General features: G+C 41.2%; 1 protein-coding gene and 1 pseudogene across 9 annotated transcripts in view; one reads left to right on the forward strand and one right to left on the reverse strand.

Moving 5' to 3' along the window:
* Setd2 (SET domain containing 2, histone lysine methyltransferase) overlaps positions 1 to 13,016 on the forward strand; it is a 108,131-nt gene that overhangs the window by 69,163 nt on the left and 25,952 nt on the right. For all 9 annotated transcript variants that reach the window (XR_013052958.1, XR_013052956.1, XR_013052957.1 and 6 more), the window contains 3 exons: positions 48 to 228; positions 2,236 to 2,905; positions 9,952 to 10,086. Coding sequence is in view for 5 of the 9 variants with exons in the window: in XM_076577153.1 (XP_076433268.1) it covers positions 48 to 228; positions 2,236 to 2,905; positions 9,952 to 10,086 (986 nt within the window). In the remaining 4 variants the exon portion in view is untranslated. The remainder of the gene's footprint in view (positions 1 to 47; positions 229 to 2,235; positions 2,906 to 9,951; positions 10,087 to 13,016) is intronic.
* On the reverse strand, positions 6,424 to 6,918 carry LOC143274347 (U1 small nuclear ribonucleoprotein C pseudogene; annotated as a pseudogene).

The raw sequence follows: 13,016 nt of genomic DNA on the forward strand, positions 1-13,016 counted from the left end.
GTTATTTTCCTACTAAAATAAACTTTAAAAATAACTTGTATCCCTAGTAACTGAACGAGGAAGGGATGCTGCTACCTTCAGAGATCAAACCATTCCAAAGACTCCTAACAGGTCAAGAGAGAGAGACCCGGACAAGTCAACTCAGAATAAAGAGAAAAGGAAACGAAGGGGCTCTCTCTCACCACCCTCTTCCGCCTATGAACGGGGAACAAAAAGGCCGGATGACAGGTGAGTGTGAGTTTTTCTTATTTGGGCAAATGCAAAGGTTTGCAAGTCAGGTCACAAAGGCAGACATGAAAATGGAGGGGTGGAGGACTGGTGAGATGGCTCAGTAGGTCAAGGAGCCAAACCTGATGGTCCTTAGTTCAGTCCTGGTGAAGGGAAGAAACCTGCTTTAGCATCCACGTTTGAGCTCTGGTGCCCATACACACACCACTTGCACAGTAAATGGAGTAGAATAGACTTTTTTTTTTAGGTAGGAGGACTTGTTGGAAAAAGAAGGGTTTCAGAAGGAGGAGGATGGGAATGCAAGGATGCCACACTAAAATTCATTATATATGTGTGTGAAACTCTGAAAGAGTTTAAAAGAAAATGAAGCCACAGAGATCGCTCAGTGGGTAAAGATCTCATTGTCAAGCTTAGCAGCCTAAGATCTTTTCTCAGGACTCACATGAAGGAAAGAAACACCTAAGCCCCTCAAGTTGTTCTCTGACTTTCAAAACTGTATTATGGTGTGCCTACTCATATGAATAAAATAAATAAATGGAAGACAGGTTTATTTAACAACAACAAAAAACAGTTTCTAAGTTAAGACTGGGCACAGTAGCATACAGCTATAACCCCAACATTTTTGTGACAGGTAGGGCTATTGAAAGTTCAGAGCCAGCCTGCTATATATAGCAAATTTTAGGCTAGCCAGAGAGTTACATGGTGAGACCCTGTCTCAAAAGATAGGCAGGCAGGCAGGCAGGCAGGCAGGCAGACAGACAGACAGACAGACACACACACACACACACACACACACACACACACACACACACACAAGTGGATTTTGGAATTAGTATCTTCTAGGTAAGTAAGTATAAAATTTTACTGGATTTTACTGGGGGTTGGGTATTTAGCTCAGTGGTAGAGCGCTTGCCTAACAAGCACAAGGCCCTAGATTCGGTCCTCAGCTCCAGGGGGTGGGGGTGAGGGGGTGTTTTACTGATGAGTCTTAAAACAGATTTTTTTCATAATGATAGATGTGAGGATTAATAAAGTGTTGCAGTTTATATTTAAGCACATATAGTTGTATTTTATTGATTTTAGAAAGGATCTTACTCTGTTGACGGGATTGGCCTAACTTAGGGCCTCCTTCCTTAGGCTCCTTCCTGAGTGCTGAGATGACAGCTGTCAGCTAGTGCTCCGGGCTTTTGTTGCGTGTTGGGATCCAGCTCAGATGCCCTAGGACGCTCGGAGCACTGGATTAGATTGATGCTGGACCATTTCTTTCCTTGTGTCACCTTTTCTTTTCTTCTTTCTTCTTTACAAAGAAATGGGTTTCATCGAGTTAAAGTTTTAAAATCTCAGTATTTGTGGTTACAGAATCAGCCTCAATTCTAAAGAAGAATAGGAGGCTGGTTTAACTAAGAATAGAGATAGAATTATTCAAGTGTTGGATTTGCTGGGGGTTCCGTTCTGGCTGCCAGGCTTCTTACTTTTTGTTTGTTTGTTTAATGGCACGTCAGAATTAAACACAAGGCCTTGTACATGGTAGATACACACTCTACCACTGAGCTATATTCCCCAGCCCAATGTATTTTAAAGATTAGTTTTTTAAAAATATGTATGTGTGTGCACAAAGGCACGCACATGAATGAGTACCTTTGAATGCCAGAAATCATTGGATCCTCTTAGAACTGGAGTTATAGGCAGTTGTGAGCTACCTGGCGTGGGTGCTGAGACCTGCACTCTGGTTCTCTGCAAGAGCAGTATGGGCCCTCAACTGCTGAGCCATCATTCCAGCCCCCTTTCTTTCTTTGTGTAGTGCTGGATGCTGAATTTAAGCTAGCCCTTGATAACAGTTCTCATTAACTAATTTTGAGTATGACTTTTAGCCAGTGCCAAATTAGACTTAATGTGGTTAGTGGTTACTTCATGATTTGAGAAGAAATATCAATGAGTGCCTTACTGTTTTATAAATCTTTTGGATTATATCCATGATTTGGTAACCTTTTATGGTTTTCTTTGTAGATATGATACACCAACTTCTAAAAAGAAAGTACGAATTAAAGACCGGAATAAACTTTCTACAGAGGAACGCAGGAAGTTGTTTGAACAGGAGGTAGCACAGAGGGAGGCTCAGAAGCAACAGCAACAGATGCAAAACTTGGGGATGACATCACCACTACCCTTTGACTCTCTGGGCTATAATGCCTCTCATCACCCCTTTGCTGGCTATCCACCAGGTTATCCCATGCAAGCTTATGTGGATCCCAGCAACCCTAATGCTGGAAAGGTGCTTCTGCCCACACCCAGCATGGACCATGTGTGTTCTCCCGCTCCTTATGACCATGCTCAGCCCTTGGTAGGACATTCTACAGAATCCCTTGCTGCCCCTTCATCAGTGCCAGTGGTGCCACATGTGGCAACCTCTGTGGAAGTTTCCAGTTCACAGTATGTGGCTCAGAATGAAAGTGTGGTACACCAAGACTCCAATGTTCCTGTAATGCCAGTACAAGCTCCAGGCCCAGTCCAAGGACAGAATTATAGTGTTTGGGATTCAAACCAACAATCTGTCAATGTACAACAACAGTACTCTCCTGCACAGTCTCAAGCAACTATATATTATCAAGGACAGACATGTTCAACTGTCTATGGTGTGACATCTCCTTATTCACAGACAACTCCGCCAATTGTGCAGGTAACTAATATTGGAACCTCTCCTTTCTATTTTAAAGTCTGTTATTACCATGCGAATTAAATCTGGTATAAGAGCAAGCCTGCTGTTGATGACCTGATCTCACTTGAGATGCTAATTAATCTGATAGGAAGGAAGAAGTGCTGCCATTCATTATTTTGTTTGTTTCTTGGTGCTTGCTAGCGATGAAACCTTAGGCCTTATGCATAAAACTCATCGAGCATTCTCCCACTGAATTATAACCTAGACCTTGGATCTGTTGCATCTATATTGATTATCGACTATGTAAAGTGTTAGGGGTGGGGTGGAGACTAATACTTTTGGGGGCGGGTATCAAGACAGGTTCTCTCCATGTAGCCCTAGCTGTTCTGGAACTCACTCTGTAGACCAGGTTGGCCTTGAATTCACAGAGATCCGCCTGCCTCTGCCTCCTGAATGTTATTTAATCCCTGTTATTTTCCATAACAACACACAGGGTGCTAAGAGTTATACATTGTGATACTCTTGATAAAATATTCCATGACATACAAAAATGTAAATTTGCCGAAGATTTATTGCTTGTATTTAGTATGGCATTTAAAAAAATTTATCATAAACTGACTTTTCACTGTAGTTTCACATTAAACAACAGCTCATTTTTTTTTTTCTTTTGATTTTTCGAGACAGGGTTTCTGTGTGTAGCCTTGGACCCTGTCCTGGAACTCAAGCTGTAGACTAGGCTGGCCTCGAACTCACAGAGTTCCTCCTGGCTCTGTCTCCCGAGTGCTGGGATTAAAAGGTGTGCACTACCACAAGTGTGCCCAGCAAGTAAAGAGGTTTAATAGTGAATCATTTTTTTGTGTCTCACAAATATGTATGCCTTTTGCATTATTTCATTTAAACTGAAAACCAGTTAATGGCTTAAAGTTTGAAGTACTTTCTGCTAAAAGCCTGTTAAGGGGTGTGTGTGTGTGTGTGTGTGTGTGTGTGTGTGTGTGTGTGTTTACATCATTTCCTCCCTTTCCTTTCTTCCCTCCCTTGTACCTCCTCATTCAAATTCCAGTCTCTTTTTCTTTCTTTAGTAATTACTTTAGTAATTGCATTCCTGAATATATAACAACCTGCTCATCTGTATAGTACTTGTATATATTTCTTGGATAACCAATTGGTGTGCTGAGGCCGTAGCTTCATAAGTAGCCTAGGTTTGCCGCCTCCTGCCTCAGACCTACTAAGTACTTCCACCATAGTCAACTTTTTTTTTTTTTAAACAAATACCTATCATTAATGTTGATTTTTTTACATCTGCAGATGATTATTCGCTGGCTTAAACAGGGAAAGAAAATATTGAACATGGTGTGGGAGGAGTTCATGTTTTTCTTTAACTATATCTACTAATAAATGTTATGATTTGGGGTGATTATTTAGCTCAGGTGCTGATAAAGTGAGCATTTTTTTTTTTAACCATTTACTTTGGGATATTGTTCTGTGAGTTATTCCTGGTGGCAAATTCTCATTCTTTAAACATTGCTTTTGCATTTAAGAAACAGGTCAAATTTGGCACCTAATTTTACAAATTTAGATGCTGCTATTTGAAATCAGGTTGCTTGTTGCTAATATTTGGAGCCAGCCTGCAAGCAAAAGAAACACAGCTCCATTCTGTAGTAGTCGGCTCATTAAAGTTTCTGCATGGAGCTGGAAGGCTGGCTTAGTGATTAAGAGCACTTGCTGTTCTCCCAGAGGACCCATGTCAAATGTTCTAAGGTATCTGATACTTTCTTCTGGCCTCTGAGGGTCCCTGCACACACATGGCATTGATTCATACAGATACATACACATAAATAAAAATAATTTAAAAAAAAATCTTTAAAATTTCTGATTAGTAAGCTGGGTGGTAGTGGTGCATTCCTTTAATTCCTGGCACTTGAGAGGCAGAGGCAGGCAGATTTCTGTGAGTTCAAGGCCAGCCTGGTCTACAAAGCGAGTTCCAGGACAGCCAGAACTGTTATACAGAGAAACTGTCTTGAAAACAGAAAATTCTGCATAGTGAGCCTTAGTTAATTATCTTGTCAAGACAAATTTTTTTAATAGAAAACCATTTTTTTTATTTATTTTTCTATTATCAGCTTGATACAGTATAAATTCTTTTTTTTTGTTTTGTTTTGTTTTATTTGTTTGTTTTTCGAGACAGGGTTTCTCTGTGTAGCTTTGCGCTTTTCCTGGAACTCGCTTTGGAGACCAGGCTGGCCTCGAACTCACAGAGATCTGCCTGGCTCTGCCTCTCGAGTGCTGGGATTAAAGGCGTGCGCATAAATTCTTATCCTAATAGTGAAATGTTTCATTGAGGCTTGCCCAGTAATTGAGTAAAACCAAAACTTATTATAAGCCACAGTCATCCCAGGGACCCCCCTGCTATATAGCCTCCCTGGTTCTGTGGGTTGCAGTCTGATTGTTCTTTGATTTATATCTAGTATCCACTTATGAGTGAGTACATACCATGTTTGTCCTTCTGGGTTTGGGTTACGTCACTCAGGATGATATTTTCTAGTTCCATCCATTTGCCTGCAAATTTCATGCTGTCATTGTTTTTCTCTGCTGAGTAGTACTCCATTGTGTATGTGTACCACATTTTCTTAATTCATTCTTCAGTTGACAGGCTTCTAGGTTGTTTCCAAGTTCTGGCTATTACAAATAGTGCTGCTATGAACATAGTTGAGCATGTATCTTTGTGGTATGACTGAGCATTCCTTGGGTATATGCCCAAGAGTGATATGGCTGGGTCTTGAGGTAGATTGATTCCCAATTTTCTGAGAAACTGCCATACTGATTTCCACAGTGGTTGTACAAGCTTGCATTCCCACCAACAGTGGAAGAGTGTTCCCTTTGCTCCACATCCTCTCCAACATTGATTGTCATTAGTGTTTTTGATCTTAGCCATTCTGACAGGTATAAGGTAGTATTTCAGAGTCGTTTTGATTTCATTTCTCTGATGATTATGGATGTTGAGCATTTCTTTTAATGTCTTTCAGCCATTTGTGATTCTTCTTTTGAGAATTCTGTTTAGCTCTTTAGCCCATTTTTTTAATTGGATTGTTCAGTATTTTGATGTCTAGTTTCTTGAGTTCTTTATATACTTTGGAGATCAGTCCTCTGTCAGATTTGGGGTTGGTGAAGATCTTTTCCCATTCTGTAGGCTGTCTTTTGTCTTATTGACCATGTCTTTTGCCCTGCAAAAGCTTCTCAGTTTCAAGATGTCCCATTTATTAATTGTTGTGCTCAGTGTCTGTGCTGCTGGTGTTATATTTAGGAAGTGATCTCCTGTGCCAATACGTTCAAGAGTACTTCTCTTCTATTAAGTTTAGTGTAACTGGATTTATGTTGAGGTCTTTGATCCACTTGGACTTGAGTTTCGTGTATGGTGACAGATATGGATCTATTTGTAATCTTTTACATATTGAGATCCAGTTATGCCAGCACCATTTGTTGAAGATACTTTCTTTTTTCCAGAACAAGAACTACAAAACTGATAAAGAGCCTTTCTACTCTTATCTGTCTGGCCGAGTCATGCCAGGCCAAGTGGGCACCACATAGGTCGAGCAAGAGGTCTCATCAATGGAGGCCCAGGCATCATGGGCATGTGGCCTCCCATGGGTGGTCTCACTCCAGGAGCAGTTACCATGGGCATTATCCCAGGAGTAGGAGGGCCCATCATTGGCATCATGGGACGTCCTCCCATGTGGGGTGCAGGTATCATACCAGGACGAGGAGGACCCAGGAGACTGCAGGGAGGTGGGATCATGGCCCCTGCAGGAGGAGGTGGAGGAGGAGGAAGAGCAGAGAATGGAGCTGGAGGTATCTTTCCTTGTTGAAATGCAGCCGTTTTGTCAATCCGGCCCGGGGCCTGCTCTTCCATCCATTTCTGGTAGTCAGTTGTCTTTCACATTCTCTTTGTGTTTCCGACCACTGCAGTGTGTCTTCCTTACAGATGGAGAATCATGGGTCAGATATGTATCACAGTAGTCACAATAAAACTTAGGCATGTTGCTCCGCAGGCCTTTGGACGCCCAGATTTTTTTTTTAAACAGTTCTCTGCAGTAACTAGTGTTAAGTTTTATGGGCTACAAAATTCCATTTAATCAATTTACTGCCTCCAGTCACTCCAAAACATTAAACTGAAGTCAGAATTACAAGCATATAGAAATGTACCTGTACTCTATTTGTGCTTCTCCTTTTAAACATTATAATCTTTTGCTGCTTATAACTTTTTTATTGACTTATGATTATTCTGGATATATATTAAGTTAAAAATTTTTTGATAGCATATTTCTTGTTTTACTTTGATTTGGGATCAGAGTCCAGTCTGACTTCATTTATCCCCTTGTGACATCAGGAAGTATTTACGGGCAGTTTCATTGAAAATTCAGTCTCAGGACTGGAGAGATAGCTCAGAGGTTAAGAGCACTGGCTGCTCTTCCAGAAGTCCTGAGTTCAATTCCCAGCAACCACATGGTGGTTCACAACCATCTACAATGAGATCTGGTGCCCTCTTCTATTATGCATGCAGGTAAAACACTATGTACATAATAACTTTTTAAAAGGAAAAAGGAAATTCAATCTCCTATTAACCTATGATTTTAAACATCAGAGGTTATGTCCCAATATCATGTTCTGTTCAAGGAAGGTTTTGTTTCACATTTACAAAGAGGCAGAGAATAACAGTACACGTGGGGAAATAACCCAAGGACCATTGCCAGTGAAAAACTGAGTATCATTTCAAGGGGGAAATTCTAACTAGAAACACTTTTCCTTTGTTAGACTAAGTTTTCTTCTTTGATCCTAAGAGGATTTAAGCTATAAATTTGGATATTTAAGACAGTTATGATAACTTTGAAATTAACTAGATAAGGATTACAGTATCTTAGAAGTTGGTACAGTATCTCTTAGTACTGGATGAATTCTGATGCATATTATCCTTTTTAATGTTAATCTTTTTTAAAAGTTTACTATATTTTGTGTATAAACATGTATGATAGGGCAATCTAATTTTAAGAAAAATATTTCTAGCCAGGTGGTGATGGTGCACGTCTTTAATCCCAGCACTTGGGAGGCAGAGCTGAGGCAGATCTCTGTGAGTTTGAGGAAAGTATGTCTAGACCAGAGAGAAAGCTCGGTGGGCAGAGTTCCTGCTTCACAAGCACGATGGCGTGAGTTTGACCCTTACTACCCTGGTACAGATGGAGGTGGAGACGAACTTCCTGAAGCTGTCCTCTGACCCACACACGTATGCCATGGGATGCACTCTGATATAGACTAATGCACACTAAATAGCTGAGTGTTAGGACTAAATGGGTCTGTCACCACACCTGGCAGGAAGGCTTAAAGGCCAGGCTGGTTTAACTGACCAGCCTGAGCTCCATCCTTGGAACCTACCTGGTAGAAGAAAAAGCCAGCTTTTTAATACTGCTTGGGTTTTTTTCTGGCATCATTTAAACATCTTTTATTTTGTATTTGTATTGATGTTTTTTTTCCCTACTTGATAGTATCTCAGTCCCAGGGCTCAAAACTCTTTCCTTGAGTGAAGTATCTAGATCTAGTCAGCTCTGTAAATAGTCATCACCTGACGTTTTTAAAGCTTTTTGACACATTCTCTTTAATAAAATTTTCAATGGTTGAGGAGTAAATGTGAATAGATTTAAGTCTTAGATATAATCCTTATTTCTTATGAGACTCTAGAGGTAAATAAATGCCTGCATCTGATGCAGTTAGGATTGAGAGGTGGAAGGGCTTTTTGGATTCATTCCCTGTAGACTAAAATTTTTAGATCATTATATTCCTCTATCTTCGCTGTAAATAAAAAGAAGTTGGGGGCAATTCCCAAAAAGAGCAAAATGGACAGAGAAGTGTGTGTCTCTAAATCCCTGGGGCAGCACTCATCACTCCAGTTTCCCTGAAAATTAAACAATTAAACAGTTTCTATGAATAAAAGAAGAGAAAGTTTTGTGTGCTTGTTTATTTCTGTGCTAAATACATTGATGTGAGATTGAAGTATATGAATTATTCGATCATACACATCTTTAATCTCGGAACATGGGAGGCAGAGGCAGGGGGTCTCTGAATTCAAGGCCAGTCAGAGCTATATAGTGGGATGCTGTCTCAAGAAAAACAAACAAAAATCTTCTGTGTTTGAAACAAAATTATTATATACCTTTGAATCCAAATATAAATATAAAATGTACCTTTTTTTTAAAAAAAAAAAGTGTGTGTGTGCCGGGTAGTGGTGGTGCATGCCTTTAATCCCAGCACTCGGAAGGCAGAGCCAGGAGGATCTCTGTGAGTTCATGGCCAGCCTGGTCTACAGAGCGAGATCCAAGACAGGCACCAGAACACAGAGAAACCCTGTCTGAAGAAAAAAAAAAAAAAGAATGATATCTAAATATTGGATGGAATGAGGAAGTAAGATTTTTTTTTTTTTCCGGCCTCTCTGAGATTAAGGGTTGAACACAGAGCCATAGTCTGCTAACTCAGTGCTGTCTTACATGCCAGTCTCTTGACTAGAATGACGAAAATGAAGTGATTTTAGTATTTTCTTCAATAGACTCACTGACCTGTGACTGTGACATCAGTCCTGGTGGACTTCCTATTAGTCAGGCTAATACAGTAAAACTATTTATTTACTAGGTAGGGTGATCTTAAGAAATTTCACAGTAGTTTTCACAAGGCTGCTTCCTTCTCATCTTTCAGAATATCATGTGACTTTGATACAGTCTATTTTCATTTTTAGGAGTTCAGTCTCCTGATACATAAATTGAGTAAGAGGGAGTAGATAATCCATTTCCATGTGGTTTTGGTTTGAACCACTCATTTAAAACCTATCACCCGCCGGACAGAGTGAGATCCAGGACAGACACCAAAACAACACAGAGAAACCCTGTCTCGAAAAAACCGAATGAATGAATGAATGAATGAATGAATAAGTGTGTGTGTGTACTGTGTCATTGGAAGTCAGTTACTATGCCTCACACAGTACAATCTAGAAAAATATAAATTACGACTTTGTTCCTTTTGTCTTTTAGAGTTATGCCCAGCCAAGTCTTCAGTATATCCAGGGACAACAGATTTTCACAGCTCACCCACAAGGAGTGGTGGTACAGCCAACCTCAGCCGTGACTACAATAGTTGCACCAGGGCAGCCTCAGTCCTTACAGCCAGTAAGAAATGTTCCACTTGTTAACTCTCTCATGGGTGTATATCTTGTCTTTACAATTTTTTTTCCTTTTATTTTATTTTACAATACCATTCAGTTCTACATATCAGCCACGGGTTCCCCTGTTCTCCCCCCTCCCACCCCCTCCCCTTACCCCCAGCCCACCCCCCATTCCCACCTCCTCCGGGGCAAAGCCTCCCCCGAGGACTGAGATCAACCTGGTAGACTGTCCAGGCAGGTCCAGTCCCCTCCTCCCAGACTGAGCCAAGTGTCCCTGCTTAAGCTCCAGGTTTCAAACAGCTAACTCATGCAGCGAGCCCAGGACCTTGTTCCACTGCCTAGATGCCTCCCAAACAGATCAAGCCAATCAACTGTCTCACCTATTCAGAGGGCCTGATCCAGCTGGGGGCCCCTCAGCCTTTGGTTCATAGTTCATGTGTTTCCATTCGTTTGGCTATTTTTTTTTTTTCAATAATTGAGTAAAACCGAAATTTATTATAAGCCACAGTCATCCTAGGGACCTCCATGCTATATATATAGCCTCTATGGTTCTATGGGTTGTGGTCTGATTGTTCTTTATTTTATATCTAGAATCCACTTATGAGTGAGTACATACCATGACTGTCTTTCTGGGTTTGGGTTACCTCACTCAGGATGATTTTTTCTAGTTCCATCCATACAATTTTTTTTTTTTAATATTCTTTGTAATTTATGTAGCCACCAATTTTTACCTGGATACCATGAAGGTCACACATTTTGTGAAATTGCAGCCACATGTATTAGCTAGGATCCTTTTTGTTACTTACTTTGATTAATCTTATATTTTTATGTATTATCAACTTTTGAAGTAATAATTTTCTAGACACAGGCAAGGAATGATGGTGTAAACCTGTAATTACAGTACTCTGGAGGCAGGAGGATCATGAGTTCAAGACTGGCCTGGACTACACAGTGAACTGAAGGGCAGACTGGGTGTCACAGTCAAGCCCTTGTCTTAAAAGAACTAATTTTGGGCCAGTGAGATAATTAAATTAGTAATGTCTTTGCTGTGCAAGCCTGACAGCCCAGGTTCGATTCCCCAGAACTTCTGTACAGGTGAAAGGGGAGGAGAACTGATTAACAGAGTGGTCTCACCTCTCCCTGTCATGTGGTGGCATGCATGTGCCTGTACACACACAATAATAACATTGCAATTTTTTCTCCTGGAGTACCTATTAGTATTTGCTGAGTACTAGAATATGCCATATAACTAGGTTAGGGATGTAGAATTATGTAACATACTTCACTTTGTATGTGGTGTGATATGTATTATATTGAGAGATATTTTTGATTTCTGAAATGTATATAGTAGGATATGATAAAATCTTGAGGAAATATTAGTTTTCAATAAAATGGGATTGCGATGGAAGGGGAAAGATAAATAGAAGTAATGTGATTATATTGTATTAGAACACTTGACAGTTCTAAAGAGACTCTTGTAGCAATCTGGCAGTTGATGGTGGCTTTAAAGAGACAGGAAAAGTAGTGGAGAGAGAATTAAAATGCTTTATGTGAAACAATTTGAAAGTAAACTAAATGAGCCATATTCCACTCCGTATTCCACTCCCTCGCCCCCTTAGGCTCTAGCCATATCATAATGCAAAAATACATTCCAACTTCAAAAGTTCCCAGCTCTCTCTTGCTCAGTCCACTATGGGACGTCCCAGCAAGGTTCTGTTCAGCTCCCTCTTGCTCAGTCCACTATGAGACGTCCCTGCAAGGTTCTTCTGTGCACCAGTGAATGAGGGTCTTCACCCAAAACTCTTGAGAAAGGTTTTTTTGGTAAGGAGGAGTACAGGAGAGTAGCTGCCTCTACCAGGGTGGAGGGAACAGCTCACAACTGACTAGGCAGGGTGGTTTATATAGGATGTCCAGGGGGCAGAGTCAACTGTGATTGGTTAGTTTATTTTCTGCCCAGGGATTGGCCAGTTTTGTGGGCAAGGGGCAGAGATGACCCTGATTTCAGGTCCAAACTGTGTTTCTGTCACTGGCCTTTCTTGGCTTTTTGACACTACCTCTAAGGCCAGGGCACATTTCTTTCACTGACTCTGATTCTAGGGGCCAAGAGTGTTATTTTGGTACTAGTTTCAGAGTCAGAGCATGTTTCCTTGGTTCTGGGTTTGGGGATAAAGTGTTCATTTCTCTGGCTCAGGTCCCAAATACAGGCTGTTTCTTCCCCTGGCCCTGGGTCCTAGGGCCAGGATTCTGCTGTCCTGCTCTGTGATTGGTTGATTTCACAAGTCAGTTGGACAGGGCCAGAGATGGCTCTGATCTGAGCTAAACTGTGTTTCTCTCACTGGCCTTATCTGAGTCATCCTTCCCTAATTCTGGGCTCCGGGGTCAGGGTGGGTTTCTTTAGCCAGCCCCTTTTCCCTACAGAAATGAATTTATTATAATAGAGAGATGAAGAGAAAGATGGGTAAAGAGGGAAAGACAGAAAGAAGAAAAAAAGAGAGGAAGGGGGGTGGAGAGTGCACACCTCGTGGGAATGGAGGGAAAGAGAGTGGAAGAGAGAGAAGGGAAGGTTTTTCCTTAAAATCAGGCTTTTACATCAGGCCACGGGGCAGCCCCAAGGGGCAGGTTGTTTCCAAGGGGCGGGTCAGAATATTAACACATGCCTCGTGTCTAAGCACTCTTAAGATGCCCACCTCCTTTCGGCTTTGTGATTTCAGCACACTTCTCTCTCGGCTGGTTCCACACCTGGTGTGCAGCTTTCCTCCGCAGGTATCCCACGACTCTGGCATCTCCTAACATCTTTGGGTCGCCACTACAACCCAGGCTTCACCTTCACACCTTCTGTGCAGTAACCTCTGTAGGCTCTGCAGAGGGAGATTCTACAGCCCTTTTCTTGTATCCTTGACTCTAAAGCCAGAACCTGCCAAGTTCTGCTACTTA

The sequence above is a fragment of the Peromyscus maniculatus genome, chromosome 7 (assembly GCF_049852395.1).
Source record: "Peromyscus maniculatus bairdii isolate BWxNUB_F1_BW_parent chromosome 7, HU_Pman_BW_mat_3.1, whole genome shotgun sequence".
In the NCBI taxonomy this organism is placed as follows: Eukaryota; Metazoa; Chordata; class Mammalia; order Rodentia; family Cricetidae; genus Peromyscus; species Peromyscus maniculatus.